This window comes from Alligator mississippiensis, chromosome 2 (genome assembly GCF_030867095.1).
Source record: "Alligator mississippiensis isolate rAllMis1 chromosome 2, rAllMis1, whole genome shotgun sequence".
NCBI classification, from domain to species: Eukaryota; Metazoa; Chordata; order Crocodylia; family Alligatoridae; genus Alligator; species Alligator mississippiensis.
Genome location: NC_081825.1, coordinates 212,642,307 through 212,670,231, shown reverse-complemented (window position 1 = coordinate 212,670,231; position 27,925 = coordinate 212,642,307). Strand labels below are relative to the sequence as shown.

General features: G+C 40.3%; 1 protein-coding gene across 2 annotated transcripts in view; it reads left to right on the top strand.

The window, feature by feature from the left end:
- The window catches only part of NELL1 (neural EGFL like 1), a 525,706-nt gene that overhangs the window by 325,858 nt on the left and 171,923 nt on the right, over window positions 1–27,925 (top strand). For both annotated transcript variants that reach the window (XM_019477067.2, XM_019477066.2), the window contains exon 14: window positions 642–764. In XM_019477067.2, the coding sequence (XP_019332612.2) occupies window positions 642–764 (123 nt within the window). The remainder of the gene's footprint in view (window positions 1–641; window positions 765–27,925) is intronic.

Below are 27,925 nucleotides of genomic sequence, written 5' to 3'. Positions count from 1 at the left end.
ACAACACCCAGGTTCTGGAAAAGATGGGAAAGGGAGCAGCTTCAGGAATGGAGGACCAGTGGGAGCTGCTTGAGTAATGGGAGCAACATTTGGCCTCCCTTTATTTTGTGGAAGGTTCTTTGAGAACCCTCAGTGAGAGTGGTGCACCATAAATGTAAAATACTGCTTTATATTATATATAAAGCTTAAGCGCAGCGTGCATTGTGCATGTGAATGGCTGTAATAGAAGTGCTGTCAGTCCTTTAAAGGACCATGCTGTCAGTGCATATCCCCTCCTACCCTGTAACTACTTATCTCGCATTTACACTTACTGCTCTTGATGGTAGGCAGTGATATTGGGGCTTATCTTCAGAGCAGATATGCTTCAGTGATAATCTTCCTCCAGTACCTTGTATGGTAGCTGTTCTGTGTAGCCTCCCCAGGTAGTTTTCTTCTCTTCAATCTAAAATAAACAATCTACTTCTGCTATGAATATGTCATTGTGTCCTGGAATTGAAGCGGTCTGTGGTAAGCTCCTATGTCTAACTCCCTGCTGTGTTCAGCCATTGTGACAAGCTCATTATTAGTTCTAACTCAGTTTTCAAATGTCAGATCAGCAAATTGAAAAGATCATTTTCTCTCTTGTATTTTTTTTCTTGTAGAGCATGATGAATGTGGCAGTGGACAGCACAACTGTGATGTGAATGCAATCTGTACTAACACTATCAGGGGACATAGCTGCACCTGCAAGCCTGGATATGTGGGGAATGGGACCATCTGTCGAGGTAGGTCTGTTACTCTAGGAGCTTGGTAAAAGCTACAGGCTCTATTAATAATCTTTTTGACAGTTATCTAAGTTCTGGTAACTTGTGATGGCTGGGCTCTGTCAAGGATTCACTGTCATATTTATTGTTTTGCAATTGTAACATATATATGGACATGATGAACATTGATTTGGACATAACTCATTATCAGGAGGAGAGTATTTTTAGATTGTTAAAAACGATTCTTAATTTATTGCCAGTGAACACTGCTATTTAAGCTGGGTTTATAGAGTTTTAAACTGGGTTTGTGTTGCCTATATTCTGTTTAAGCTACCATCTTTCTTTTTAAAGTGGAATTGTGGGATCATTACTTTTAAACCAGCATCACATGGGTATGCCACAGGATGCAGAAGTTGTAGAAGTTAGAGATAGGGATGAATACCATGTATGATATGCTTTAAAATTTGTAGTTCAACAATAAACTGAAAATCTGCAATTGGTAGACTTCATGGGAGTTTAGACCATGAGATTCTGGATTCAGATAGTCTCACTATAAAATGACACAATTGTTTAAAGAAGTAAGATGAAGCTGTTTTGTAAAAGGAGAAGAGAAAATACCTATAAACCCACAGTTTCACTAATAACTTCAGTATGGAAATGTAATTGAATTGTGTCTGTACTGCTTTTTGCTGTTGTGCATTTTTAAATGTCCTTGTCTTATAAACAGCTATTGATTGCCCCACCATGGTTGTATAATTCCTGCTTTCCTATATTCCTCCTACTGAAATTTTTGTTCATATGTAGTCAGATGCTTGGGGAAAGAATAAGCTTACTTGAAGTATTATGAGCTGGCAAAATGTTTATTTGCAGGAATGGCTGGCAAATCCTCACTTCAAGTTTATGTTCTTCCAGAAAATTCCCATAATTTATAAGGTGTCAAAACAGCACAAGTCCTGTGACAGTATCTCAATCTGATTTACTATCTAGAGGATCTATATGTGAAATGGTCAGGTTGTTTACAAGTATAAAGTAGTTTCCAAATGATTGTAGCAGGGGCTATAAACAATGTGAATGAAATGAACCAATGAGCCAAATTCATCACTGGTGTGGGTATGTGGGTGTTGAAATGACAGATGTCACACCAAAGGATACATTTGCTCCAGATATTTCCTAATTCTTGTTTGTAGAGAATGTAAGGTGCACAAAAAGTTTCAGACATGATTGAGTGAATAGATTAAGTTCAAGACTGGTTCTTTATTTTCTGCAAATTATAGAGCTTGAGACAAAATGCTGAATATATTTGTCTTAAACAAAGAGGTGTTGATTGATTCAAACATGCCACTACTTTGGTTTTGTTTCTCTTAGTTGAGAAATCCAGACTTTTGCTTAGAAATCCTGGTTTAAAAGGACCCAACAAAATTGAAGCAAAATTTATTCAGCACCATTGTCTTTAACAAACCTGAACTAAGATTTGAGTTTAAAATGAAATCCCAAAGCAGATGAATTTCTGTTTCTGTTGCAAACATTTTTCCAAGCTTTGTTTTTGACATAGCCAGGTGTTAAATAACGAAGTAAAAGTATACCTGTCTGTCATCAACTGGTTATGTAAGAAATGTAAGAAAAATTGAAATACTGAAAGCTGAAAATTTGGAATTTGGAATTTCCTGGTTGGTGTAATTTCGGCTGAGAAATATAACCCAGAGTGGAAACTCTGGAGCCCGTATAAGAATGGCATATGTTGTCTAATATTCATGATGGGCAGAAGGTCCTTAATGGATAATGGCTGTCTACTCTCAGCACAGAAGGGACTGCCATAGATAGAGCTGGTAATATTAGGAGCAAATAGGTTTGATAGGAAATACACAAGTTGCAAAATAATGGGTGGGTTTGCTCAGTGGGTATAAATTGGACTTACGCTTTGACCTAAAATAACACCCCTGCTGGATCCGACACATACTGTTTTTCAACCTGAAGCATCTGAATATGCTTTATTAACTTCTGCATCCCCATACAGACCCTCACTGAGAACACACTGTATAGCTAAAAATATAACATATGCATATAAACACACAGAAAACACTTCAGCTGCCACTCTACTGATACAGCTTGGTGGTGGAACTGAAAACTTAATAACATTGCCTAACAGCATTATTTGCCAATAGGAAATAGATGATTTTGTGACCAAACAGCAAGACTGTTCCTAGTTCTACTACATAATCCCCAGTTTACCTTGGGCAAATATATTACCCTCACTACCTCATTTTCTATGGTATTAATGATATTGTGGGGCTTAATAACAAATCTGATGGCTGTATAGCAGGGCCTGCAGAGCCATTTCGCCCAACCCATGAGGCTCCAGAAGGGGCCAGGATTTTGGGTGTAAGCCTGCCACCATAGTCCCTTCTATGGAGCATATGTCAGCAATGGGCAGGAGGAAGGGGGAGGTGAGCGATGGCTGTGTTAACCCTTACACAACTGCTCATCTCACTGCGTGCTCTTCCACTGCTGTTTCTGGGTCCAGATCCAGCCCAGGAGGCTCTTTAGTGTCTGGATCCAGTCTGGCCAACAAGGAACATCGTGGTCTGGATCTTGACCAGGGGTATAGGTGAGCTGGACATCCCTGCTCTATAGAATGCAGAATATTATTTTCATTTTATGACAGGAAGTGTGTGGGAACAGTGTAACCAAAAGGCTCTGCATGGGGTACTTTTGCAAGATTCAGTGAAATTAAACTGTTAGTAATTTGGGCAGTACATTTGAATTAACATGTTTGTGGGTTTTTCACCCCTCTTTTCCTGACACTTTTGCAAAGAGAGAATCTATAAGTAAAGGTAACAGTCTTTTATGATTTAATAATGAAATAAATATTATAAAGAAGAAATAAAATCATTAAGAAAAGTATGCAGTGACAGGCTTTAAAATTTCCTGAATAGGAAAATTAATTTCATGCACAAAGGATTATGCCTACTTCATCACAATACAGTGTACTGGAGAAATGTAGCCTGTGTTAAGGACAAAATGCTGTCAAGGTGGGCATGGAAATTTTCCTAAGTAGTGTAATGGAAATGGATGCAGGACAAAATCAAATGCAACTCTGTCTTAAGGAAAAGGTCGCCTGCAAATTAACTGGTATAAAATAGTAACAGAAGTAAAGATGAACAAGAAGAAACTGTTATAAATAGATAAATAGCAAATATACAGTGAAGATAGTATGGAAAAGTATATAACAAATGAAGCAAATAAAAAAATGATGCTTATGTTTATTCTGGGGCTAAACATATAGCTCCTTGATATAGCCTAGTGTACGTGATTAGCCTTCAAGTGGCAAACAAATCTTTTTTGGGGAGATATGGGAAAATAATACAGTTTAGGGGAAGTGAAATGGCAAGACATTGGGATACCATAATAAACAGATGATACACTCAACCATGTCCTCGATCCGTGGTGAAATAAATTGTACCCCAGAATTTTTTCAGGAATCAAAAATGGAAATGGGAAGATGAATGGCAAACATATTTACGGTACTAAGAACAAAGGGCTGGAATGTAGTCATTTGATATAGAAGGATTCTGGAAATTACAGACCTGCAAAGTTGTTTTTACCTCTTGAGACTATTTTGGGCAAATTTGATAATGAGCAAGAAGAGTGTATAACATAATATAATATAGTCAATAGAAGCTGTCAGAGATTGATAAAAGGAAATCCATGCCAAGAAAGTTTGCTTGAATTTCTTGAAAACATTATGGAATTGGTAGATAAGGAAGAAATTACAGCTATAGAGCAGTTTAACTAGACTTCAGGATAGGATTTCATAATGTAGAACAAAGCCAGTTAATTTACAAGGAAGGGAAAGTAGATTACAATTGGTTTAGCAGTAGAGATTATTAGTAGAAGGGGGAAATTTCTTGGCAGAGGACAAAGCATTGTTCAGTTTGCTGTACAAGGTCACTCTTCAATAGCAAGGAACAGATCAAACAATTATGAGTGATTTAAGAAGAACAGGTTAATAGGCAAAGGGTGTGGTAATAATAGAGGCAAACAGATAAAATGTCTTGAGGTTTACATTATGTCTAGTTTTGCCTGTATGCGTGGAGGGAAGAGATGACATAAGTATCCTTACCCATGTCTGTTTGCCAAACTGTACAAAGGTAAAGGAGCAGCCTTGATTCTTGCTCAAGGTCAGGCATGCTGCCCAAGCAGCATTAAGGACACCAAAGACTGTTTATACATGTGCCCCAGGAGTGAGGGCAGGGGTCTTTAGTTAGAGTGGCTCTGAGCACTGCTCTAATTAAAGTGCTCAGAGTATCACATGTATCAGCGTCCCCATGCTGAAAAATGGCAGCAGGGGTGCTTTAACTGAAGCTTGTTGAACAAGTTTTAGTTTAAGTGCCCCTGCCACCATTTTTCAGCATAGGGACACTGATACACGTGACCCTGGAGTCTGCTGGAGTGTGGTAATTACCAGGCTTTAGCTATAAGTACAATGTGTATAGGCAATCCAAGAGGACACCATTTTATGATAAGGGAGCTTGCTACCCCATTGCAGATACAATTTGTAAAGAAAACACCTAGATTTAGATCTATTTCGTGTAGAGAAAGATAGGGGTAGAGAATGGTCACTGTATTATATGTGATTCTAAAGATGTTTGGAGTGGTGACAGGAGGCCATAGACTAAGGTCAAAGAGGGAGACGATCCCATTTACAGTTATAACGTTCTGCAAGACACTGGATGAAATCGGGGACTGATTGCCTAACAAACAGTATTTTATGAACATTCATACAAAAGAGAGTTGTAAAAAGGATAGAGTAAAGGTCACTGTCAAGATTTTGTTTGGGTTGAGATGAAACAAAAGCAGTCAAATGTTTTCTCTCTTCTTGTTTTACAAGGAGAGAACGCCATGTGGTATACTGCTGGTTCCTAGCTCTTAATCTTCCAATTCTGAATGTTTGCTTTGTAGAGCTAAACTGTGCCAGTGGATGCCCTTAGAACAGTGGCTCATATTTTAGTTGCTGTTTATACATCGGTGGATCCGATTGAGGCTACTGGGGAAGGAGGAGTCCTCGTTGGGGCCCATTACAGTGTGGAAAACCCAGCGCCAGAGAAGGGCGGAGCGAGAAGGGGGTGAGCAGACCCCAGCACCAGGGGTCGCACTGCCAAAGGGGGTGAACAGACCCCAGCACCAGTGTGGAGTGCAGAGACAGGGCTGTGGAGAGCCCAGTGAGGACAAGAGGCCTATAGCAAGTCCCCAGAAGAGACAACATTTAAATACCATCTGTGAGGCTTGGGGTGTGGTAAAGGGGTGGTTTTGGAGCCATGCATCTAGCCCATAAGGCTGAGGGTGTCCTGTGAGGCATCCATTTTGAAGTGGGACCCAAAAGGGGTCTACGAACCCACAGGGTTCAGTGGGGTTCATTGAGACTGTGTCTAGAATACGAGCTTGAGGGCAGCTTCCTGATTTATTAGAATTACCAGCAAGACATGGCAGGTGAGAAAGAGGGTACCCATGGGGCAGGATTGGTATGGTCAAGGAGCCCTAGGGGTATCACAGCCATCCCTAAGGACCCCATGCCATGACACCTCAATATTGGCAAAGTCCTTCTCCTGATGTGATGCATAGATCATCAGCACGTATGAAGCTCCATTACTCTGTATGGGTTGGTCTTCGGTATATATGTTAAAAAGGATTGGTGCCAGCATGCTTCCCTGTGGGAGGCCATTTCATTGTTGTCTGCAGTGGCTCCGCTTCTTGCATAGTTCTATGTAAAAACATTTGTTCTCCAAAACAGAACAGATGAGCTTCACTAGGTGGTAGTTGTTCATCATATTATAGATCTTATCAAGTAGGTTTCAGCGGTTGTGTCATATGTCTCTGATAGGTCTGCAACCACAGTACCTGTTATCATCCCTTTCTCAAATCCATCTTCTGTAAGCTGGGTGATGTTTAGTATTCAGCCAGTGCAGGACTTCCCTGTTCTAAATCCAGCTTGTTCTGATATTAGGTGTTGTTCAATATGAAGTGAAAGGTGATTGGGAAATGGCACAGAAATGTCACTGGCCTAAAGTTCTCTGTGCCAGAGGCATGCTTCCCTGGTTTTAATACAGCTATTACACAGGCTTGTTGCCATAGTTTAGGTGTTCTAAGGGTTGATGAGCAAAAAGTGTATATTCATAATTTAGTTGTGGGACTAAAAGTGCATGTCATCAAGTCCAGATGCTTTGCCATTCTCCAGGTGACTCATTTCAGCATCAAGATCATCCGTGGTGTATAGTGTGCTAAAATGACTTTCCTCCAGATTAGTTTGCTGTCTAATCCAATTGACTGTTTATTTAAAGCTTTACTGTTGAGCAGAAGCTGGCAAGCCACTTAGTTGGCTGTGATATTGTGGTATTGTACTTTCTTCAGGTTATTACTCAGCTTGTGAATGGTTAACCATGTTTTCCTAGCATGGGAGTAAACTCTGATATATACTCAGTTTTGCATCCTCAAAGTATATACCTCTTGGAGGCTTTGCACCGTGCATTCACAAAGAGGTTGTAGTTTTCCAAGACATTCAATGTGTGCCACTTCTTTGTCAAGGTCTTCAGAAAAAAACTTCTCTGGTCTGCTTTCTTAAAATTGAAGTGTTTATGCATTGGTATCATATTTGGAGTTATGGCTGGTGTGACATTGAGAGTGATTGGTTTGTGCCGTGTGTGGAGAATGGGATCTAATGCATCTTTTTTTGCACATAACTTCTATATGGCTTTCAACAAAAGTGAGGTCTGGAATATAGCTTTGCGTGCATGAGGAGCTACTGAAACACCCAAGTAGCTCTAAGTGGTGGATCAAGCTTATGTGGTAGGCCTCAGCCTACATCTCAACCAAATTGCCGTTCTTAGAAATCCTTCTCTTAGTTTTCACTGTAACCCCATGGCTAGGGACATAAATTCTACACAGACCGGTATAAGTGATTGGAAACTAGTTCAGATCTGTAATGCAACAGATATTCAATGCAAATAAACCACTTTCAAAATGGCTGAAAACAGTTTAAGATAAACCTGGGTGGATGTAGTATCAGATTTAACTGATTTAGGTTAATGGGTTTATTGAACTTCTGTCCCAGATCCCCTCCAGATTCAAGTTAACTCACAGTCCCCCAGCATCCCAGGATGCTTTGCACCTCCCCTGCAAACCCTACCCCACAGAGTGAGCAGGCTAGCCTTGGCCTAATCTGTCTGCTCCAGCTGAGCAGGGAGGCCATGCTTCCCCTGGCTTCTGGCCTGGGTCACTGCAGGCATGCAGCTGCATTTCCAGAATCAAAAGTGAATGTCTGTTCAGTTGCTTATCAGTTCAATCTACACAGTTTAGATTAACCTGCAAAGATTGAATCGATTCGGCCTTGGGCTTTTTGACTGTCTGTACTTAGCCCATGTGACACTGTGGCTATTAAAGTCACTGATGATCATATGTGCTTTTTTTTGCTCTAGGTTTCCTGGGCTCACAAAGGCAAAATGCTTCTCTACAGACCTATGAACAGATGTTATTTAGATGTTGTTCATATCAATGGTCAAGATGTCAATGTCATTTTGTTCTGTCATCAATGTTATATCTATGATGAGCTCTGGTTTTACAGAGCTAGTGCTGCCATATTTCTCCTACTGCCTTTTGATAGCTAATTTTATCTCGGGGATCAGTGTCCTATTTCTGTTTGGCCCCCTGTGCATCTCTTGAAGACAGAGAACATGACATTGTAGTTGATACAAATCCTGGAAAAAATGTCCTGTTTGACTTCTGTGAGTCTCTCAGTGTTTCCGGAGGTGACTCAGTGCTGGTCCTGAAAAAGCCCCATCATTGTGACACAGCAGGTCAGCCTGTTGAGAGTTAGAGGTTTGTGTTATCTATGCCTGTGATTGTTGATGACAAGATATGTAACCAAATTTCCAGATTCATTAGAATTTGACAGTGGCTGTGACATAAATGTTTCTGCTATGGCCATTTTGGCAGTTTGTACACCTAGCAATGCTAACATTTCTTCATACCCTGCAGCATCCTTGAAAAGATATGAAGACATTCCGTGGTACCCTGCTTGAGAATCACTGCCTTACAGTGGATTGATAAGCTTCTTAAACAAAATAATTCCATAGCTTTAAATACTTTCAGACAATAGCCATCCCCCCAGTGATAAAAGAAAAGTGTTAATTCTTGTTGTTGCTCTTACTACTGCAGAGTGAACTGAAGTCTGTCACATAGACAAGTGCCAGTACTTTTCTTTGCACTTTGGGGTTTAATGTTTGTATTGTGTCTATACAAACATTATATTTAGCGTGTTCTTAATCTCTCAGTTAGGGTTTTCAATCAAGGTGTAAACTTAGGAAAATGATAGAAATTGAGGGATGAACTTATTTAAACAGAATAATAGACACACTGACAACATCTCCCTATTAAATCAGTAAGGCAGCAGTTTTTGCTCTAGACTTTGGTTATTTATTCAGTAATGTAATATTCAACTTTTTGTGGATGAATTAGAGCAATCCTAGTATTTCTGATGACTAGGTAGCATGACATCAGAGACATTTTGGTCCAAGTTATTAGAATCAGCCTTATTCTGGAGGTTCCTAGAAGGGTCTTGTTAGTACTGGATTTATGATCCAGATCTGATACCTTGTTCTGGGTTGCTCCAAACCCTCAGACCAACCATAACATCTTCCATTCGACAGTAGGAAAAATGTATTGATATACAGTGATAGGAGATAACAGTAATGCAGTCAAAGCAAACAAAATATGTCCCCAGCCCACCATTTTACTTATCTACAAGTTCCTAAGGCTTTACAAGAAGAACACTACACCCAGCCAGTACGCAAGTTTCATCCTATGGTTCTTTCTTAAATGCCAGATGTCATGGCCTTGGAGATCGAGGGTGGAGGCCCACCCCTCCCAATGGGGTGGGTGAGATGGACCAGTGGTGTACATTCTGCCATGGAGGCTTTGGGTTCTTCCCTCCACTAATGGGGTGGTTGAGACAGGCTGGTGGTGTGCCCTCCTCTCATGGTGGCCTCCTTTTGTATTCATTCTCCTCTGATGACTCTTCCTTTCTGGGTACCATAGATTGATTTCCCTGTCATACTGTCCACGTTCTGTTCTGTCAGCATATTCCTTTGTTTCCACAAACACATAACATGCACACATCTTAATTTCGTCATTTCCTGGTGTCTTTATTTGGATATGCCTGGCCTTCTAATTTGGTCATTTAATCAAAACGAGAAATCCCAGGGGCTTTGCAGCTGAGCACTGTGACCTGATGCTACCTTATCTCTTGCTATGCATATACTGTTCAATTTCACAAGCCTGTTTGTCTGCTACAGTGGTCCTGAAGGCTGAGACCATGAAACTTTGTCACAAACAGGCTTTTAGAAACCAATTAACCCTTGTGGTTCCCCTAAACCATTGTTATAATGCATATCTACTCTACCTACAAACCAGTTCCTAAAAGCAAACCTCTAAATATAATTTTCTAGCCATCAGGTCTGACATTTGATGTGTTTCATGTTTTATAGTCCATCACTTTCTCCAGAGGAATTCACCAAATCCATGGTAGAGGCTTTGTAGTAGGCAATTCTATGCCCTGGGCAACAGTGGCACATGGAGCAGTGGCAGCAACTGGGTTGTCACTGCTGGTGGTGGCACTGCTGGACCAACAGAAATAGTGGCTGCTATTTGCACTTCTCCTATGGCAGTGCCTAGGGCTGGTGCCCCACTTATCCCCAGTTAGTTATGCTACTGACCTATGGCATTATCACTTTTTCCAGTTGACCAATTCAGCAATGGCCACCTGCCAATTTTGTTTCCTTAAGATGGGGGTTGTTAACCAGGGGTACACACAGGGGTGTGGGGATGGAGCGCCACCATTATACCATCCCACGCTACTGCACAGGTGCTGCCTACCCAGCTGGACATGGGGGGCAGGGGAAGCTTGCACGCGGCAGCTACTGCTGGTCTGCGTTTGGCTGCCCCCGCCCAGCTCCGCATTTGGCTGCTGGGGTTACACTGATCCAAAAAGGTTGAAAACTCCTACCCTAAGATATTTCAGAAACATGTCCACTGCATGTAGCAACATATCCTTAGAAATATTGCTGTAATTGATGCAGAAGTTATTGAGATACTTTTGAATCTGGAAAAATAAAAGCATATTTTTTTTAATGAAGGAGGGATAGAGAATTCATGTGCACAGCAGTTCTGGACTAGCCTTTGGTGCAGTTATGTTCTCACTGCTTTTTGTGAGAAAAGATGCATACTTATTGTGTGGGTGTCACTAGTTGTAATTCCATTTCCTCACCAAATTGTTTGGATTTGAAGCTTGTTATGGCAGAGCAACCAGGTTTCCAAAACATAGCAGGCAGTGGGATGTACCTTTGCTAGGGTAAAGAGAGCCTGCAATATGGAGATTTTAGTCTTAATACTTTCAAGGTTCCTAGTGACAGTTTAGATGGTGATAGTAAATGGCTTTTTCTAACTTAAATCAATAAAGTAATTCTTTTTTACATTGTTTGAATGACATTTTAGGTAAATGGCAAGAAAAAGTTGTTTAGAGAAACAGTTAAGTAGAGTATTTTTAATAATCCTATCCTTGGTAACTTGCAGAATGAGTATGTTTAATAATATTGAAAAGGTTTTCATGAGCAAAGTGGAAAGTTATTGCATAGAAGTATAATTTGAGAATGGGAACTTATGGTAATTTTAATACAAAAAAAAATCTGTACCTGTAGAAAATTAAAAAAAACAGGAGTAGGAAAGAAACGTGAACATAGGAAAAGGAATGGTGGCTGAGTGGAAGAGTAAGAAAAAAGGCAGGTGGCGGGTGGATCCATGATTTGGCAAAAGGGGCAGGTAAGCATCCCCGCCTTCTTCCCCATGCTCAGAGGCAGGTCCCCTCCCCTCCTATTCTGTCCTCTCCTCCTCCAGTTGCTACTGCTTTCCTTGCTGTCTCAAGCATGGGCAAAGCTTCAGAGTTGCTCCTACCCACTTGAGCCCAGCTGCATGAAGGACTGGGCTTAGCTGGGAACAACTGCAGCAATAATGGAGAGGCGGTCGGTTCCCCCACACTGTCTGGTCCCCCTGGGAGCAGGTGCAGGAAGCTACCCTAGGTGAACTTAGCCCTTGTGCCACGCAGCTGGAGCAGGCAGGAGCAGCTCTGACAATACGCTTGTCCCAGGACAGCGGATAAAGCAGCCATAGCAAGTGGGGATGGAGGAACTTTGAACCATGGAGAGAGGGGAGATCCTCTTCTATTTGGGGCCTTTTCTAAGGTTCTCCAGCATGGCCCAGTCTGAAAGAGGGGTGCAGTCAGGTCACTGAAAGCCCTTTTGATCCACCCCTGTTAGATTGTGACTAGAAGGGTTTGGATGTGAGTTCAGCTGCATCAGAGTCCATATTATCTGGCAGCTGGTCAACTGTTTGTAAGTTAAAAAGAAAAAAAATGCCATCCGATTAATTCAAAGCCTCACTCTTTCTTGTCCAGTAATAAATAATTATAATTAGTTGATGTGGCTCTGATCAATAATCCTGGTGATAATGGACTGACTGCAGAATGCTAAGTGAAAAGCATTACCAAAATTTGGCAAGTCAAACCGGTATAGGTATGATACACACATACAGTAAAACATTGTACACCTAGGCCGTGTGTAGATGAAATGAGAGGCATGTGTACACAGCACTTTAAAGTGGGCTAAATACTTTTGCACGTGCTTTAATGGGGTCAGTGTTTGCACACCTCGGCAGTGTATTGCACATTAATTCCAGCCACTGCAGGAAATTCGTTAGTGTAATACGCCTTAAATTTCTTGGGGTGCAGTAAACTAAAACTCCTTGAAGGAGTTTTAGTTTGCTGCCTCTACAGCCACGGAGCGAAGCACCAGGCTCCGTACTGCTCTGCAGGAAGCCCTGCAGGCAGCCGGACACCAGCCTGGGAATGCAGGCTCTGCCCAAGAAAAGCAGCAAGCCTGATTTCCCCCCCTTTCCCCCTGAGCCTGCCTGCATGTATGAGCTGTGTGGGGACCCAGTGCTTCCCTCCATGGCTGTAGTGTCCCCTGGTACTGCCCGAGCCGGGTGCCTGTGGCTGGGGGCCACCTGGGGGGGAGGGGGCTGCTGCTGCCGTGGAGGGAAGCACCAGCCCCTCCACCCCACCGCAGCCCAGGAACTGCTCCAGCTGCCGGCAGCTTGCCCTCTCCTACCTGCCGGAGAGGCAGGTAAGTCAGTGGGGTGTGTGCATGACACAAAGGTTTAATCAGCCCTAAATTGAAGTGGTGTTTTTTAAAACCCGCCGCCTCAGTTTAGGGCCCTCGTTTCATCTACACATTCTCTTAGTTGTTAGAGCATGGATTCCTTGAAGCTGATTGTTTTCTCAGGTACATCTGTTTTACATTAATCTGAGTGTTGTGATGCAGCTGAAATTAATCGTGTTCTGTATTGAAAGAAAAATAGGTCACTTGTTTTTTATTCAGTTTCTGCCACCCACTCTTTCTTTGGGGTTGGATATATGTACATCTTAAGCACAGTGTTTCAGAAGACCAGCAGCTGCTGCCCCCAGCTCCTTCAAATTGCACCCGCCGTCTGGCAGTGGGCTGCCATGCCCCGTCCTTCCCTGCTGCCAGATCTCTGCTGACCACCCCCGCCATCCTGGCTTACTTGATACTATCCCAGATGAGCAGGTAGGAAAGGGGAACCTGCCCACCTGGCTGCCACCCCTCTTGCCACACTCTGGGCTGGGCAGACAGCCACAAGTAAGCCGGGTGACACTGGGGGTAGGAGGAGGGAAGAGGGTAAGCCCCAGGTGGAGGGTAGGAGGTGGGGATAGGAGGAGTCCCAAGCCTGGAATGGAAGTGAGAGGGAGGAGCAGGGCAGGCAATTCTTACTTATTAGTCCTCAAGGTCCCTCCTAGCTTCAATTTGTGAGTGCTCCAAACTTGAGGTAGCACTAATATGGAGAAACTTTTGAGCAGCTCAAAGGGCAGTGTGTAACAAGCCCTCAGACTTAACTTTTTTTCTAAATGTAGTCCTTGGTTTTTGTATTAATACTTCTGTACCTCATAAATATATTTTCAGGACTCAGATTTGTGAGTCCTGCTGAGATTCCAGACCTCACCCTTGATCATCTTGTACTATGTATGTTCACTTATACCTGTGAATAGTGCCTATAAAGCCCTACAAAATCAGAAAAGCTGCTTTTACATCCATTTTACTGTCACTTTGCACAGTTGTAATGACCATGGAAAGTGCACTGCAATAGGTTATCAGGCTTTTTGATGAAGCATGCTGTATATTCTTGAGGCTTTTACCTGATGTTCCTTTCTCTCATACTTCTATAAGGCTATAGTAACTAGAATGAGGTGTGCAGAGTTACACCAATATAACCCCATCATAATCATAGTTGGGATGAAGAAAGTATAATCTAAACACCAGATTTTTTTTCGTTACTTCTTCATCTGCTGCCTAAATTAAATTGAAAAAATTGAAAGCTCTGTATTTTAGATTCATGATTATGTACTTCCACATGCAGAAAAAATTATTATAACTGAGCTTTGAAGAAGTCATAGATAAGGCTTCTTTCAGTATATTATTTTCCCCTATATGCCATACTAATTAAGGGGATCTTAGATTTCTTTTAAGCAGCATCCTGTGAATTTCATGCAATTCTGAAGAAATATATACAATACAGACTGAACTAGTTCAATGTTGCCTGCTGTCCTTTCAGAGTATAATTCAATTATTTAAGATATTTTTTCTTGCCCAGAGGTCAACAAAATGCAAGAGAGCAGATAATTTGGATGTTGAAAATCTGTAGAAATATTTTTACACTCAGTGATAAATTATACATACTCTCCGACCATGAAGACTGATTGATCTGATTCTGGTCCCTGTTGTCAGGACTCTAAGCATTTAATGTAGAGTTCCTCATAGAGTTCCTTCAGATCTCCAACCTAAATTGCCCCGGTTGAAGCTTGAGATTATTGCTTCTAGTCCTGTTCTCTACAGCAACAGAGAAAAGCCCATCTCCATCCTCTCTATAATTGCCCTTCAGGTATATAAGGACTGTTTCCGTATACAGAAACCCCTACACCTTCTCCAGACTAAATATCTTTAGTTCTTTCAGTCTTTCCTCATAAGTCTTGCCTCCCAGGCCCTTAATCATTTAAGTGCATGTGGTAATTCTGTCCCAAATGCAGGACTTTACACTTGTCCTTATTGAATTTATTTTGGTTGATTGCAGACCATTTCTCCAGTCTGTCTAAATCATTCTACTCTCTGGAGTATTTGTAACTCCACCCAACTTGGTGTTATCCTTAAATCTGCCAAGCATGCACTTGCTCCCATCATCCACGCGTTGAACTCTGTTGATCCAGTAATTGTGAGGGTGGGGAAATAATTCTGGGAAGATCTTTAATTCCATCAAGCAGTTTTTTGTAGTGAATAATTCACAGGAAATAAATTGACAGTTTGTTTAATTTAGAGGAACAACAGTTTCATAAACAAATATTCAGCCCATATCAATACACAAAAAGCTTAAAGTCAAAGCAAGCAAACAAAACAACCCCTCAACTTTATACATGTGTATTTTTCCAGACAGTATACGTTGCATAATAACTGCTAGTAACATAAAACCTTTCAATATAAAACCTATTCTTTGTTGTCCATGTCCTCCATGCCCAGCCCCCTCCTATTTTTAAGTGTTTCTTAAAAGCAGAAATGTAAGGATTGTCCTTGTTTCAAAGACTTCTGCTCTGGTCTCTTACAGGACACTTTTATCAATACCTCCTTCCATTATCAGCAAATATAGAAGCCCTCCAAGTATCCCTCTGTTGTAGCACCTTGTGAGGAGCTTGATCTAAAGCCCACTGAAGTCAATGCCAATCTAGGTGCTTTAGAAATGATTCATGTACACAAAAACCATTTACCTAAATATTTCCTTTCCTCCCTCGTTATTAAGGTCTTGAATTTCAGAAAAACCAAGAGCAGCTCAGATTCCTAAATATACTGTTCTCTTGAAAGACTGATTTGCGGTCTCTGAAACACTGGAGTTAGCTCACTCAACTGACATAATTTAGCTGCCTTTAGCTCTTTAAATGTATAAAGTTTGCTCCACTTTGTGTTTAGGTATCTAACTAGTTTGGACCCCAGGAGTCTGTCTACAGTCATTTGGAACAACATACTTCATTCTTTTTCATGGAGAGGCGGTGGAAAATGAATTCAGCAGGGGCATCCTGAAATATTTTAGCACATTCTGTGACAATAATGTGGGCTCAATCCTTCTCCGGCGTGATAGAACTCAGTGCTATGCATCCAGTTTCAGTTACACAAACAGTTTGGCGCTAATGTATGTGAAACTAAAAGTGCATACTAGTTACAAAATGATACCATGTATCAAAGCATGAATTCCTTTGAAAAGGAAATATAGGATATTCAGCTTTGGATATTGTTTGGTTATGAATAGCACAGCCAAACATATAACAACAACAATAATAATTGCAATGTTAATTATAATGCTTGTTGTTATTATTTAATGTAGGGCCAGATGCTACGATTATTGTGTGAGACTCCATTTTATTATTAGTGCATTTCTTTTTAGACAATTGGGTTTTTTTCTTCTATCTGTGCAGTCATATAACTGAGATTAGCATCTGGCTTGGAACAAAATGCATAGCAGTTAGCATGTTTAAAATAAAAGGGCCTTTCAAATATGCAGCCTTTCCTTTATCATGTCCTTGTGACAAGGTATTTAGCAGAATTTGCAGATTTGTTGGAATCTGACAGGCTGTGCCATAAACATTTCTGCTATGGCCTCAAACTTGTGACTTCTGGGCTGTTAACTGTGTGCCTTAGCACCCATACCACCCCAGCCCCCGTAAGTGTGGCCAAAGGTGCCACAGATACTATACTTTGAAATCATTGCAATTAATATATGGGCTAGTTTGGTCATCTAGTTAACCCCTATGACACTTCTGTGATATGCAGATATATTTTAGTTTCCCCATTCTCAGAGGTGTACTGGGCAGTTCCTGAGTGGTAGCACCCAAGTGCACAGTGTAGCATCAGTGGCTGTGTCACTGCTTTCAGTGGTGTCTCAAAGATAGCAGTGGCAGCTGTTATTTTTGTGCCTTCCCCTCTTCCCAAGCTGGCATCTGGGGCCCTATTGCTCTCCTTTGGTTCAGAAACTGAAAGAGAATTTAAGTCACTTCTTCCAGGTTGATAAAGTGACCTGAAGAAGGGCACTGTCTGCCCAAAAGCTTGTCTAAAATCTCTCCTACCTATACAGGTGAATCAATAAAAGATCTCACCAAAAAAATTGCTTCTCTCATAGGTTCTGAACCATCATGGCTACAGCAGTACTCCAACCTCACTAAATTTATGAAGGTAGTCAGCCTTGGAGTCATGATAAGAACCTGGAATTCCCTGATACACAGGACTGTTTCTAAACCACATTACTTTCTGTTAATTAAATAAAAAAAAATTAAGGTTGCAAAATGAATGCATGGATGCTTGGAAACATTCAAATTAAGGCTGTACGTTCAACTGTAATTTAGCCCATTTTTGTTTATGTATAGTAACATAATATACGTATAGTACATAACATGTATAGTATGTCTTTCTCTGTGCTATCACATAGCATTTTTCTGCCTGACCTCTGCCTCATTCACTACATAGGATGGGCAACCCTCAGAGGATGAGGCTGAAGTTCTGTAAAGAGTTAGTCAAATATCTTTTTTCTTTTCAGCATTCAATGGAGCCCTATGTATATTTTTTAAACATTATCCAAACCCTGCACTGAACAGATTGTGTTAAGTTCCTTACAGTCTTTTTTCTATGTTATTCTCATGAAGTGACTGCAGTATAATGGAGATGTTCTTGAGCTAGCTACCTGAGGTACTGGTTATAATCTAGCAGTGGCACTCATGGAGTTCAGCATGAGTTAACTTCCAGTAAGTACTTATTCACCTTCCCTGAGTTTTTTTTTAGCCTGTGCTGAGCTCCGTGCTGCCACTGCTAAACTCTACCTGAGCACAGAATCCACGCCTTTAGTTCTCTGCAAACATTAATGAATTTTCACAACACCATTTTGAGGTGATGGGGTATTATTATCTTCATTTTGCACATGAGGAACTGACGTACGGAGCTTAAAGCCAAAATTGTTGAAGTGTCAGACTAATTGTAGGTGCCAATATGAAGTGCCTAGAACCTGATTTTTCGGATTACTTAGCATTTTACGGCATTCCATGTGCTCAGAATGATGCTCTTTTTTACCTTTGTGGCTGTTCTGAGTGCTCAGTACTTCTACAAGTTGGGCACTAGGTTTCCCAAGTTGGGTAACCAGAAACTGAGGCTCAAGGGCTTCTTCGAGGAATTTAGCAGTCAAACTCCTAATACCATATTTACTCAAAGCTAAGACAAGTTTTTTTTCCCCCTGAACCAGCATGGTAAAAAAAGCCCTTACTTTTAGATTCACATACAAAGTGTTGGGTGGGGGGGTGGCTGCTGTGACCCTGACTGGCCATTAGCCCAGGTCAGGGCCAGAGTCAGATGTACAATAGCTTCCTGCCCTCCACCCCCCCCCCCCCACTTGCCCTCTTCAGCTTCTGCTTCCTCCCCTCCATCCCTGTGTCAGGCACAACTAGACTCAGACTCAGACTGGGTTCTCTCCTGGGAATGAAGCGCATGGAAACTGTCTCAGTACCAACACTGCTTCAAGGTCTGTCAGGGGCTGAGCTTTCACATGCACCATGTTTAGACAAGCACCTAGCTGGGGACATCTGACCCTAGCACTCTTTCCTGCCTAGGCCAGGGAGTCAGACTCAATGATCTACTGAGGTCCCTTCTAACCCTAAAAATCTATGAAATCTATGCTGTGCTGTGGGAGGAAATGCAGTCTGAGAAGCATCTGACATTAAAGCAGGGAGACAGGGAGAAGAGGCAGAAACTTCAGGGAGCAGTGGGGGAAGGGGTAGAGATTGTAGGGAGTGGGAGGAGAGGGGTAGAGGCTTTTTCCAGTGGCAGGGAGGTGGGGGGTGGGGCAGGAAGGCTGCACTGGGAAGAAGTGGGGGGGGGGGCAGAGGGCAAGGGGGAAACCTGCCCCCCAGCAACTGTTTTCCCTGCTGTAGCAGCGGGAGGGGGATCAGTTTAAGACAATTCTCTGATAATTAGATTCTATACCTGGAAACTTATAACATATTTATACATTTTCCATATTAGAACCTAATTATTGGGGAGGTCATCTTAAATTCAGGGTTGACTTAGATTTGAGGAAATATGCTGAGCCTCTGCTGAATTTCTGCAAACGGATTTTTTTCGAAGGCTTACAATTTTGCCAGATTTGATCAGATTATCACACATGGCAAAAAAGCACAGCTGTGATTCCTTGCCACATGTTTACTTGGTTTATATCCACTGTTTTATTGGTTTTGAAGAAAGTTTGCAGTTGAGATCATACTTATTTGTTAAGCATTAGGTATGGGAATGCTGGGTGCCGTGTGGAATGGTTGAAAGAGTAATTTGCATGCTAATACCCAGAACGCTTTTCCAGTTCACAACTGTTTCACAGTGATACTGGTGTCTTAGCCCCTGGAACATACTGAAAAGTTTAGGCACCCTTGTGTGTGCACAGAGTTCTTATATATAGTGTTTTACAATAAAAATAATAAATGTAACTATGCTAAGTGAACATATGCTAAGTACAAGACTAATTGCAAGCCTAAATAGTATACTCATAATAGTACCTGAAAGAAATATAATGGTGAAAAAATCCATTCCAGAGTCTGCTAAAAAAAGAAAATAAGTTATGAAGATTATATCATCAAAATGAGTTATTGGATGAATTCAATACACAAACTACAATAAGCATGCACGTTAAAAGAGCTATGAACACATTCAGTGTAAAGAGAATGAAAGTTGAGATAAATCAAGGAGATAGAGAGGTTATAAGAGACCCACGTTCAACATCATATATCAAAAGTAAAGCTGAATGTTTCATGTCATAAAACTGAATGGTCCTACCTTAGATATCCTTAAATTGGTACAGCAAACTAAGCTGCATGGTGACTTACCATGACCTACGTTCATCATCCAGCTACTAAAAACTTGAGCAATGAGGTACATCACCTTGAATGTTATTTGCAGCTATCTTCATTCATTTTTGTCCATAAAGACAGGGTTTGTTAGGCTGGGTTTTTAGAACTAAACAACCGTCTTGCTATTTATCTCAAAGTCCCTGTTCTCAGATGAGACTTGTAAAAGCTTAACATCTAAAATCTAGTGTGTATTGAAAGTCTTATTTATCAGGGAGCAGTACTTATGAATGGAACTCAGATCTACTGACACTCAGCACATCAGCTTAGTTACAAGCCCGTCCTTCTTCCATTATTGCACAATATTTGTTTGGTTCTTAAAACTTTTTTCATGTATCTTATTTCAAGCAGAATTTTTTTTATATACATTTTTTGAAATCATCAGGGAATTACAGTAGGACAAAGATGAAGCAAAACATATACATTTTCCAATAGGATACATTCTGTGTGGGCAGACGTAGCATGGATGACGATCAAAATTATCAGCAGTTTTCAAATATTCTTGTATCTTTTATATTTAAACATCACACATGTATGTGCACACATTTCTCCAAAAAATACAAACCCAAATTAAATTGATCAGGGTACGTTAGACATCTATCTTTGCCTCTTACCATGTTGTAGTCTCAAATATATGACACATTTTTCTTGCGCATGTATTACACCGATAACAGAATGCATTTGCCAACAGTGATGAAAACAGCAGATGACTATTCTAAGTAGTCACTTGTATTGTTAAATATATCCATTCATCCTGCTGTGTGTATGATTTCACAGCATATGATGGTTTTGCAAAAGATCCTGCTGTGTTTGGAAAGCTACAGGATGGAATAAAATGGCAGTTATGTGTGAAGCTACTAGATTCCTTGCAGTGCTTAAGTAAGCTATATCCATTCTCCTGCATTAATTATAATGGTTTACTCATACTCATTAATATGCAGGTTTTATTACTGAGGCATATGATTATGCTGCTTTACTAATGTCTGTTATTTCCTCACTCTGAAGAGAACAAAGGAAACAATAGTTGCCCGACTTTGGCTTTACATATGTTATATACCACTAAGGCTTGTAGTAATCAAATCAGCCTTATACACACACTGCATTATTCCCTCAGCATTTGCAGTGAGGCAGTAAGAAAACCCTTAACTTTGCAATTTGAGCCCTGACAGAAAGGTGCTTAAGTATATGTTTAACTTTAAGCGAGTGATTGACTTTAATGGGACTACTCATACTTAAAGTTGGGTACATTCTTAAATTTTTGCTAAATCAGACCCTTAATTTGAATGAGTCACACAGCTTGGGATAGAAACAAACAGTAGGCATTCACCTATGCCTTTGGATAAGAAAGGGCTTTGAATTTCTCAAAGCTGTAACAGAATAACTGAGTAGCCAAGTCCTACACTCCACCAGTTTTTTGTCTCTGAATCCTTTTATATCCCATCTACTGGTCTGTTGTGAGACACTGCATACAACTGCTACTTTGCTCTGTGGATACAACTGTGATGAACTGTAAGCAATGACCTAATTTAGGGAGCATTAGCTTGTAAGACAAGATGATTCAAAAACTAATATCTGGTGAATTTACAAGATGGCAGCTGGAATCAGAATAAAAATTCATAGGAGTCTAAAAAGATGTTGTACCCAATGCTTGATCTTCGTCAGTTGGGCCAAGTGATTTTGAATGCTTCATTTTTTTTCATGGTATAATAATCTAGATTGTGAAGTTCAGATGTTAAATGTTTTCCCGTTACATATGGTTTTAGATAGTGATTGTTGTTGAACATTGGCTTGAATGGTTACTCTTGTCACTGGAAGTTACATCAATAGCTATTGTAAATTACAGCTACTACATGTAATCCGCATCATAGGGAATCTAATTAACTGTCACTGTTGAAGCCAGATGTTACAAATTTGTGAGCAGTATTTTGTTGTGTTGGGTGCTTCAAATGGAAAATAAAATTGGCACATTAAACAGAAACATGATACGCATGCAGAAATATAATGTTGGATATTTTTACAATGTGTTTCTAAGCTCTGGATTGTGATTTTTATATGGGCTTCAAAATCTTCTATATTACTCTTTCCGGGCAGCCATTGAGAAATATGGAGGCCTTAAATGATAATAAAGTATGTCATAGATTGTGACTGAACTTAATTTAAGCAAACCTGGCATATTATATTTGCATCTGAATATAGTTATTTAATTTTTTCCACTTAATATTCTTGCTGGCATCCTGACCTGATGAGCACCATAAACCATGTTGCCTAAGTTATATCAGACAGATTCAGTCATGATTGCGTTCAATTTAGATAGGCTTCTTGGGCACATGTTAATAAGATAATATGTAAGTGGATAGATAGGCTTCTCTTGAAAATTTAATTTTGACAGACAGTATTTTAAGCTGTCTCCAAAACCTGTAATATTACTTCTCATGAGATTGTATGTGTATCATGAGAAAAAGCATCTTCATTAAGGATTTCTTCATGCAGTCTAAGGAATACATGTACTTTCCTGACATTTCTGCTGTTTATTTGTAATGTATTCAAATGCTGAAATGCTTTATAGAACTGATTGCCTTGAAGTGACGTAGATTTGTGCTCATGTTTTTCACGCTGGTGCCTTTAACGTATTGCAAAGGCAACATTTTTCTCCACTTAGTTGAGTCATTTATGTACTTTGTCTCATCCATACACTGCTTCACAACTGCTGCATGAGTTGAAAATACTCCTAATTTAAGGGAAATTATCTTAACCCTACAGCTGGTAACACAGCAGTTTATTAAATATGCAGGAGATTGAGGATTCTAGACTTTGGGGCTATGCAAGTAGTTAGTCATATTTATATGGAGAATGCTATTTGTTCTTGAGGGCTATTGAACACATGCTCTCCATCCTCTGCACAGCTCTTTAGCACATCTATAGATGAATCAAATGACTGTGGAATTTGTTTTAAAAAATAGACTTCTGTGGCTGAGAAGAGATTGCCATTGCTTTCCTTTATCAGTTAAAAAGAGAAAAGACTAAATATGCTAATTTTTTTTTACTAGGAGTGATATCAATATTTTCCCTTGCAGTTTCTAAAACATTTTAATTTTAACCTAGTTAGAGGTTCTGCAGTATCAGAGGCCTTACTGGTGAGTTCAGTATAACTGTCAGTTCAGTACAGTCCACAGTCTTGTATAGATTGAACTTCACTCAGTCATAAAGGCATTCTTTGTTAAACTTCAGTGATTATGCATTTTGGAACATCTGCCAGTGTTTCTATTGAACATTTCTCATGAATCTCTGGTGACTATGCTGATGATGTATTGGGTGATAAATGTACTCAAATAACAGTTTATTTGCATTTCACTTGTTTTTTGCAGTTGGCTTCTGTAAAATCACAGTACAGCATGCTGCTTTTCCTCAAGATTGTAGGGAAGGGGGATATGAAAGAGCATCCAAATATATGAAACTTAGCTCTGAACCAATACCAAAAAAGTTCATTTTCGAAGCCATAAGTAATTCTAAAGTTTTTGTTCTAACCCCCAAAAGTTATATCAAATATGAATATAATAGTGTATTTATTCATCTGAAGGCCATGTAGAACCTTCTTTTTCAAAAAACTATAACGATCCATTCAGTGTTTTAAATTTCTAACAGCTGTATTGAAAAAATATTTTTTTTTAGGAATGTGCTGTCTTCCAAAATATACCTTTCAATGCATTGCATTTGCCAGATACATGTACTAGTCTGTATTTCAATCAGATAATCAAAGTATCACTCAATAAATATAACTAATATTTAAACATTGTTTAATTATTTCAGACCATACATGAGGAAGGCTAAACCAGAAGTCAAAGAGAGGGGAAACTTTAACATATTTTAACATGCCATTGGCTTTCAACCTGTGGAGAAAAACAGGTTGTGCTACATTGCTTGAGTGAAACCTGCAACTGCCTAGGCAGCTTATTCCAAAGACGGAGCTAATTTGACATATGATTTTTATTTTGGCTAGATGTATGTAAACAATTAAAAATGACACAACTTCAAGACTGTATATTTTAATATTAAAGTATTTTAGTTCAGTATTATACTGAAATAAGTCTAATTTGTAGCTGCAACAGCAACAAGTGTGATGTGTGAACAAGTTTCATACATATATAGTTTATTTTATATCAATTTTTGATGATGATATGCTTCATATTTTATAAATATATATGCAATAGGTACTGTGGGTTTGTGGTTGTGAGTCCTTATCTTCTGAACCTGGTACTCTGACATTCATACTTTTATATCTCTAGATCTTTATGTGGCTAGATGGCTTATATTTCTAGATCTTTATGTGACTATGTATTGAAGTTTGGTCTTTGGATCTGAAGATTTCTCAAATGCCAGTCTTTTACATTGTAACAACCTTATATATAGAATGTGTGGATTGTTGCCTGTGTAGCATGCTTTTGAGTGAGCAACATTCCAGCAAAATACTGGAGAGATTTCATATAATGTGACTCTGTTACTCTTCTGGACAAGCAGAACATTATGTATAATGAAGAAGTGGGAATTATAAGATCAATAGAGGTGTATAAGGATAGGGTGAACATTGTCTGTATTAAGCAAAAGCACAGGTATGGAAATCTTGCTTATACTTAAGCCAGAAAATGCATATGTCAGTTGAGTCACACAGATCAGAATATGGTAGAACTGATCATCATTGTTCTGATGCTGCACCTAATTTGTCCAGCTATTCATTCTCTTTTGTGCAGAGATCAGAACTGGGCCCTCAGTTTGTTAGCATTATTGTCATTGTCTCAGAACACCAGTTAATAAGGACATTGAAACCGCGCTTGTTACAGTGCCTGTCATTGACTGCAGACATCACTGTGGTTTGTCTGTGCTAAAGGAAATGAGTGAGTTTGAGAATAGAACACACAATAATCCAAGTAAGTGACTGTTGGTTTCTTTTCCTGTTCAGGTCACATCTTCCTTTCTGATATTAATGGCTTGGCATAGAGGTTAGAATCTAGCCCACATTACTGCTTAGTCTGTCTTTGGTGTTTTCTTCTATGTCTCTAACTTCTAAATTGCTACCATCATGACCCTAGAGCTTCTGCTAAAAGTATGGGACCTGTGAATGAATCCAAGTGTGTCCTCTGTACTGCTTTATAAAATAATCAGCTAATTGAGTTGTAGAGCAGGGACTCTGGTTTCACTCTCCCTTCAAGACAGCGCATGTTAACTGTTTCAATGATTTTATTTTCCACTAAACCTGGTGAACAAGTATTTTAGAGGAGCTTCTTAATCTGGGTCTTCCAGTTGGCAATATAGACTGTTGCTGTTGCTGCATCACCCGAATAGCATTTTTTTCATAATCGTGATTCTAAAGGTAACATTGCTTTTTATCATTCTGGTTGGAAAGATACCTCTGTGCATTGGGCTTATTGATTTAAAAATACACGCTGTGAAATTAACTGGATAGCCAAAGATTAAGTGGATAGTAAGGGATATCCCTCAGTGCCATTTAGGTTAGCATTTATCTAGAGAAAGATGTCTTGTTTTAAATCCAACAAAACCCCTTAGAGCAAGTATGTATGCTTAAATGTTTACCTTGAAATGCATTTTTTGTTATTAGGTTATTTAGTCAATGAAGAAATCCTGATTGATTCTTCTAGGCTAGGGACAGAAGTTACACATAAACTGGTTTAAGTGATCAGAAACTGGTTTAAACCTGTAACAGAACAGGAGCTCAGTGCGCATAAACCAGTTTCAAAATGACTGAAACTGGTTTAAGATAAACCTGGTTGAGTGTAGTATCAGAATTAACTGATTTGGGTCAAACCGGTTTATGAAACTTCTGTCCCAGACCACTTCCTGGTTCAAGTTAAATCACAGTCCCCCAACATGCCAGCATGCTTTCCAGCCCTGGGCTGGGCTGGGCTGTGCTATCTGCTCCAGAGAGCAGGTTTGGCCCCACCCCCCTGCTCCCTAGCTGGAGCAATGAAGGCTGGCTGACATGATGGTGGATGTGGCAAGCCCGGCTGGGGATACAGCCCAGACTACCAGGGGGGTTGGAGTGTGGGGGGGGGTCTGCCCTCTGCCCAGGCAAACCCTGGCTGGGGTCTGGGGCCAGGGAGGGGGGTTAAACACTCCTTCCCCCACTCAAACTTACTGCTGGCTGCAACTGTGGACTATAAATTCCAGAAGCACTTGGAAGCAGAAAGAGGAAGTGATGAGCAACCCTGTAGAGTTCTGCTGCTGTAATTCTGGACTGCAAATCCCAGAGACTTCAGGGCAGCAGAAAGAAAAAGTGCACATGCAGTCAGATAGCGTGCTTTAGTGTCCCCTGGCTTCTGGCCTGAGCCACTACAGGCATGTGACTGCATTTCCTGAATCAAAGGTAAATGTCTTCTTCATCCTTGGAGGTTTTAAAGCCTTGATTAGATAAAGCATTGGCTGGGATGATGTAGCTGGAGATGGTTCTGCTTTGAGCAGGGGTTTGGACTAGATGAACTCCTGAGGTCCCTTCCAACCCTCATTTTCTATGATTTATGATTTTAAGAGTCTTGTTCACTTCTGTTTCAATTGAAACTCTGCAGCTGAGACTAACCTATAAAGACTGAATCTATTCAGCCTCAGGCTTTTTGACTGTCTGTACTTAGCCCTAAAGACTGAGGTCTCAATTCAGTGTATATACAGAACAGTAACAGTACACAGTCAGGTAAAGGGAAAGGTTTTCTATACCAGCCTATGTAACAGTCTCCTGGAGGCCTATATAGAGTCTCTGGTGCATTTCATAACCAGTGTTGTGAGCAAGAGTAGCAGCTAAATTGCAAAATAATGTCTTCTATTTTTAGTGGATTTTTTCCACTGTCATATGACCCCAGTATAGCAAGAGTTGCATCATTTTCAGTCTTTGGTATTGTTTTAGCTCTCCCTAGAATCTGTATCCCCATTCCTTCAGCCCAATGAAACCTAGTCATTTTGTAATCCTAATTCTTCTTTGGCCTGGATTCTTTATCTCCAAGTTTTAAATGGAATAAGTATTTCTTTCAAATGAGTCCCTAAGATGGCTGCTCACAGAATGTTAGTTTTGCACATTAAAAGTCAAATTCTTTTTTCTTCAATGAGAATTTCCCCGAACATATAAAGCTTCCATAAATGTGAACTTTAAATAAGAGTAGAAACATGGCCAATTTACATTCAGGGGAAATGTTTAATTTCTAATTAAGGAGCAGAACTGTGATGCCTTGCAGGGGGGATTCACCAGTTGCAATTGCTGACTGGGTGATTATTAGCAATAGAAGATATTGAGACTTAATTATAGCTTCTGATCTGGAATTGGATATTATGATAAATTATGTCTGAAAAACTGGTGTTTTGCTTTTTTTCCCCCCTGTTAATTAAAATGTACTGAATTAAAGAAACAATAATTTAAAGCTTGAGATCTGAGCTGAGCAAGATGAAGAAGGAAAAATATTGTATACATTACGCCAAAGACAACAAAAAAGTTGAAAAGGGACAAACTGAGAGACATAGAAAGACAGTTTATTTTGATAACAGAATTGGTTATTGAATATATGACTTATAGGAAATTAAATGGATTATAGAGGTGCATACACTTAGGCTATACTGGAGATGGGAGAATTCCAAGCAGCATCTACGTTTTGTAAGAAGTGTGATTTAGCAGGCATCATTCATGAAGGAATGTTGCCCCATCACAAGGTGTCCCAGGGGTACAATCATGGGGGAACAAGAACCCCCCCCCCCAGGGGGACCCAGGATGGGGGCTACACACCCACAGAAAAAAGACCCCAAAATCAAGAATTATTCACCTGCTCTAGGAATCCAAATGCAGGATGAATGCCACCGAGGAGAGAAGCCCATGTGGTCCATCAGCCACACTTATCTACAGATGGGATCGGCGGGTGACATCATGAGCAAACACCGGCTGGCGGGAATAAAAGCAGACATGGGCCAGCAAGGCGGGGGAGCGGGAGAAGTAGCAGAGGCTGTAGGAGCTCTCCACGCCGGCGGCAGGCAGCGCCGGCATGCAGAGGAAAACCCCTTGACTGGCAACAATTATAACTCATCTCCACACTGTACACGGACAGCA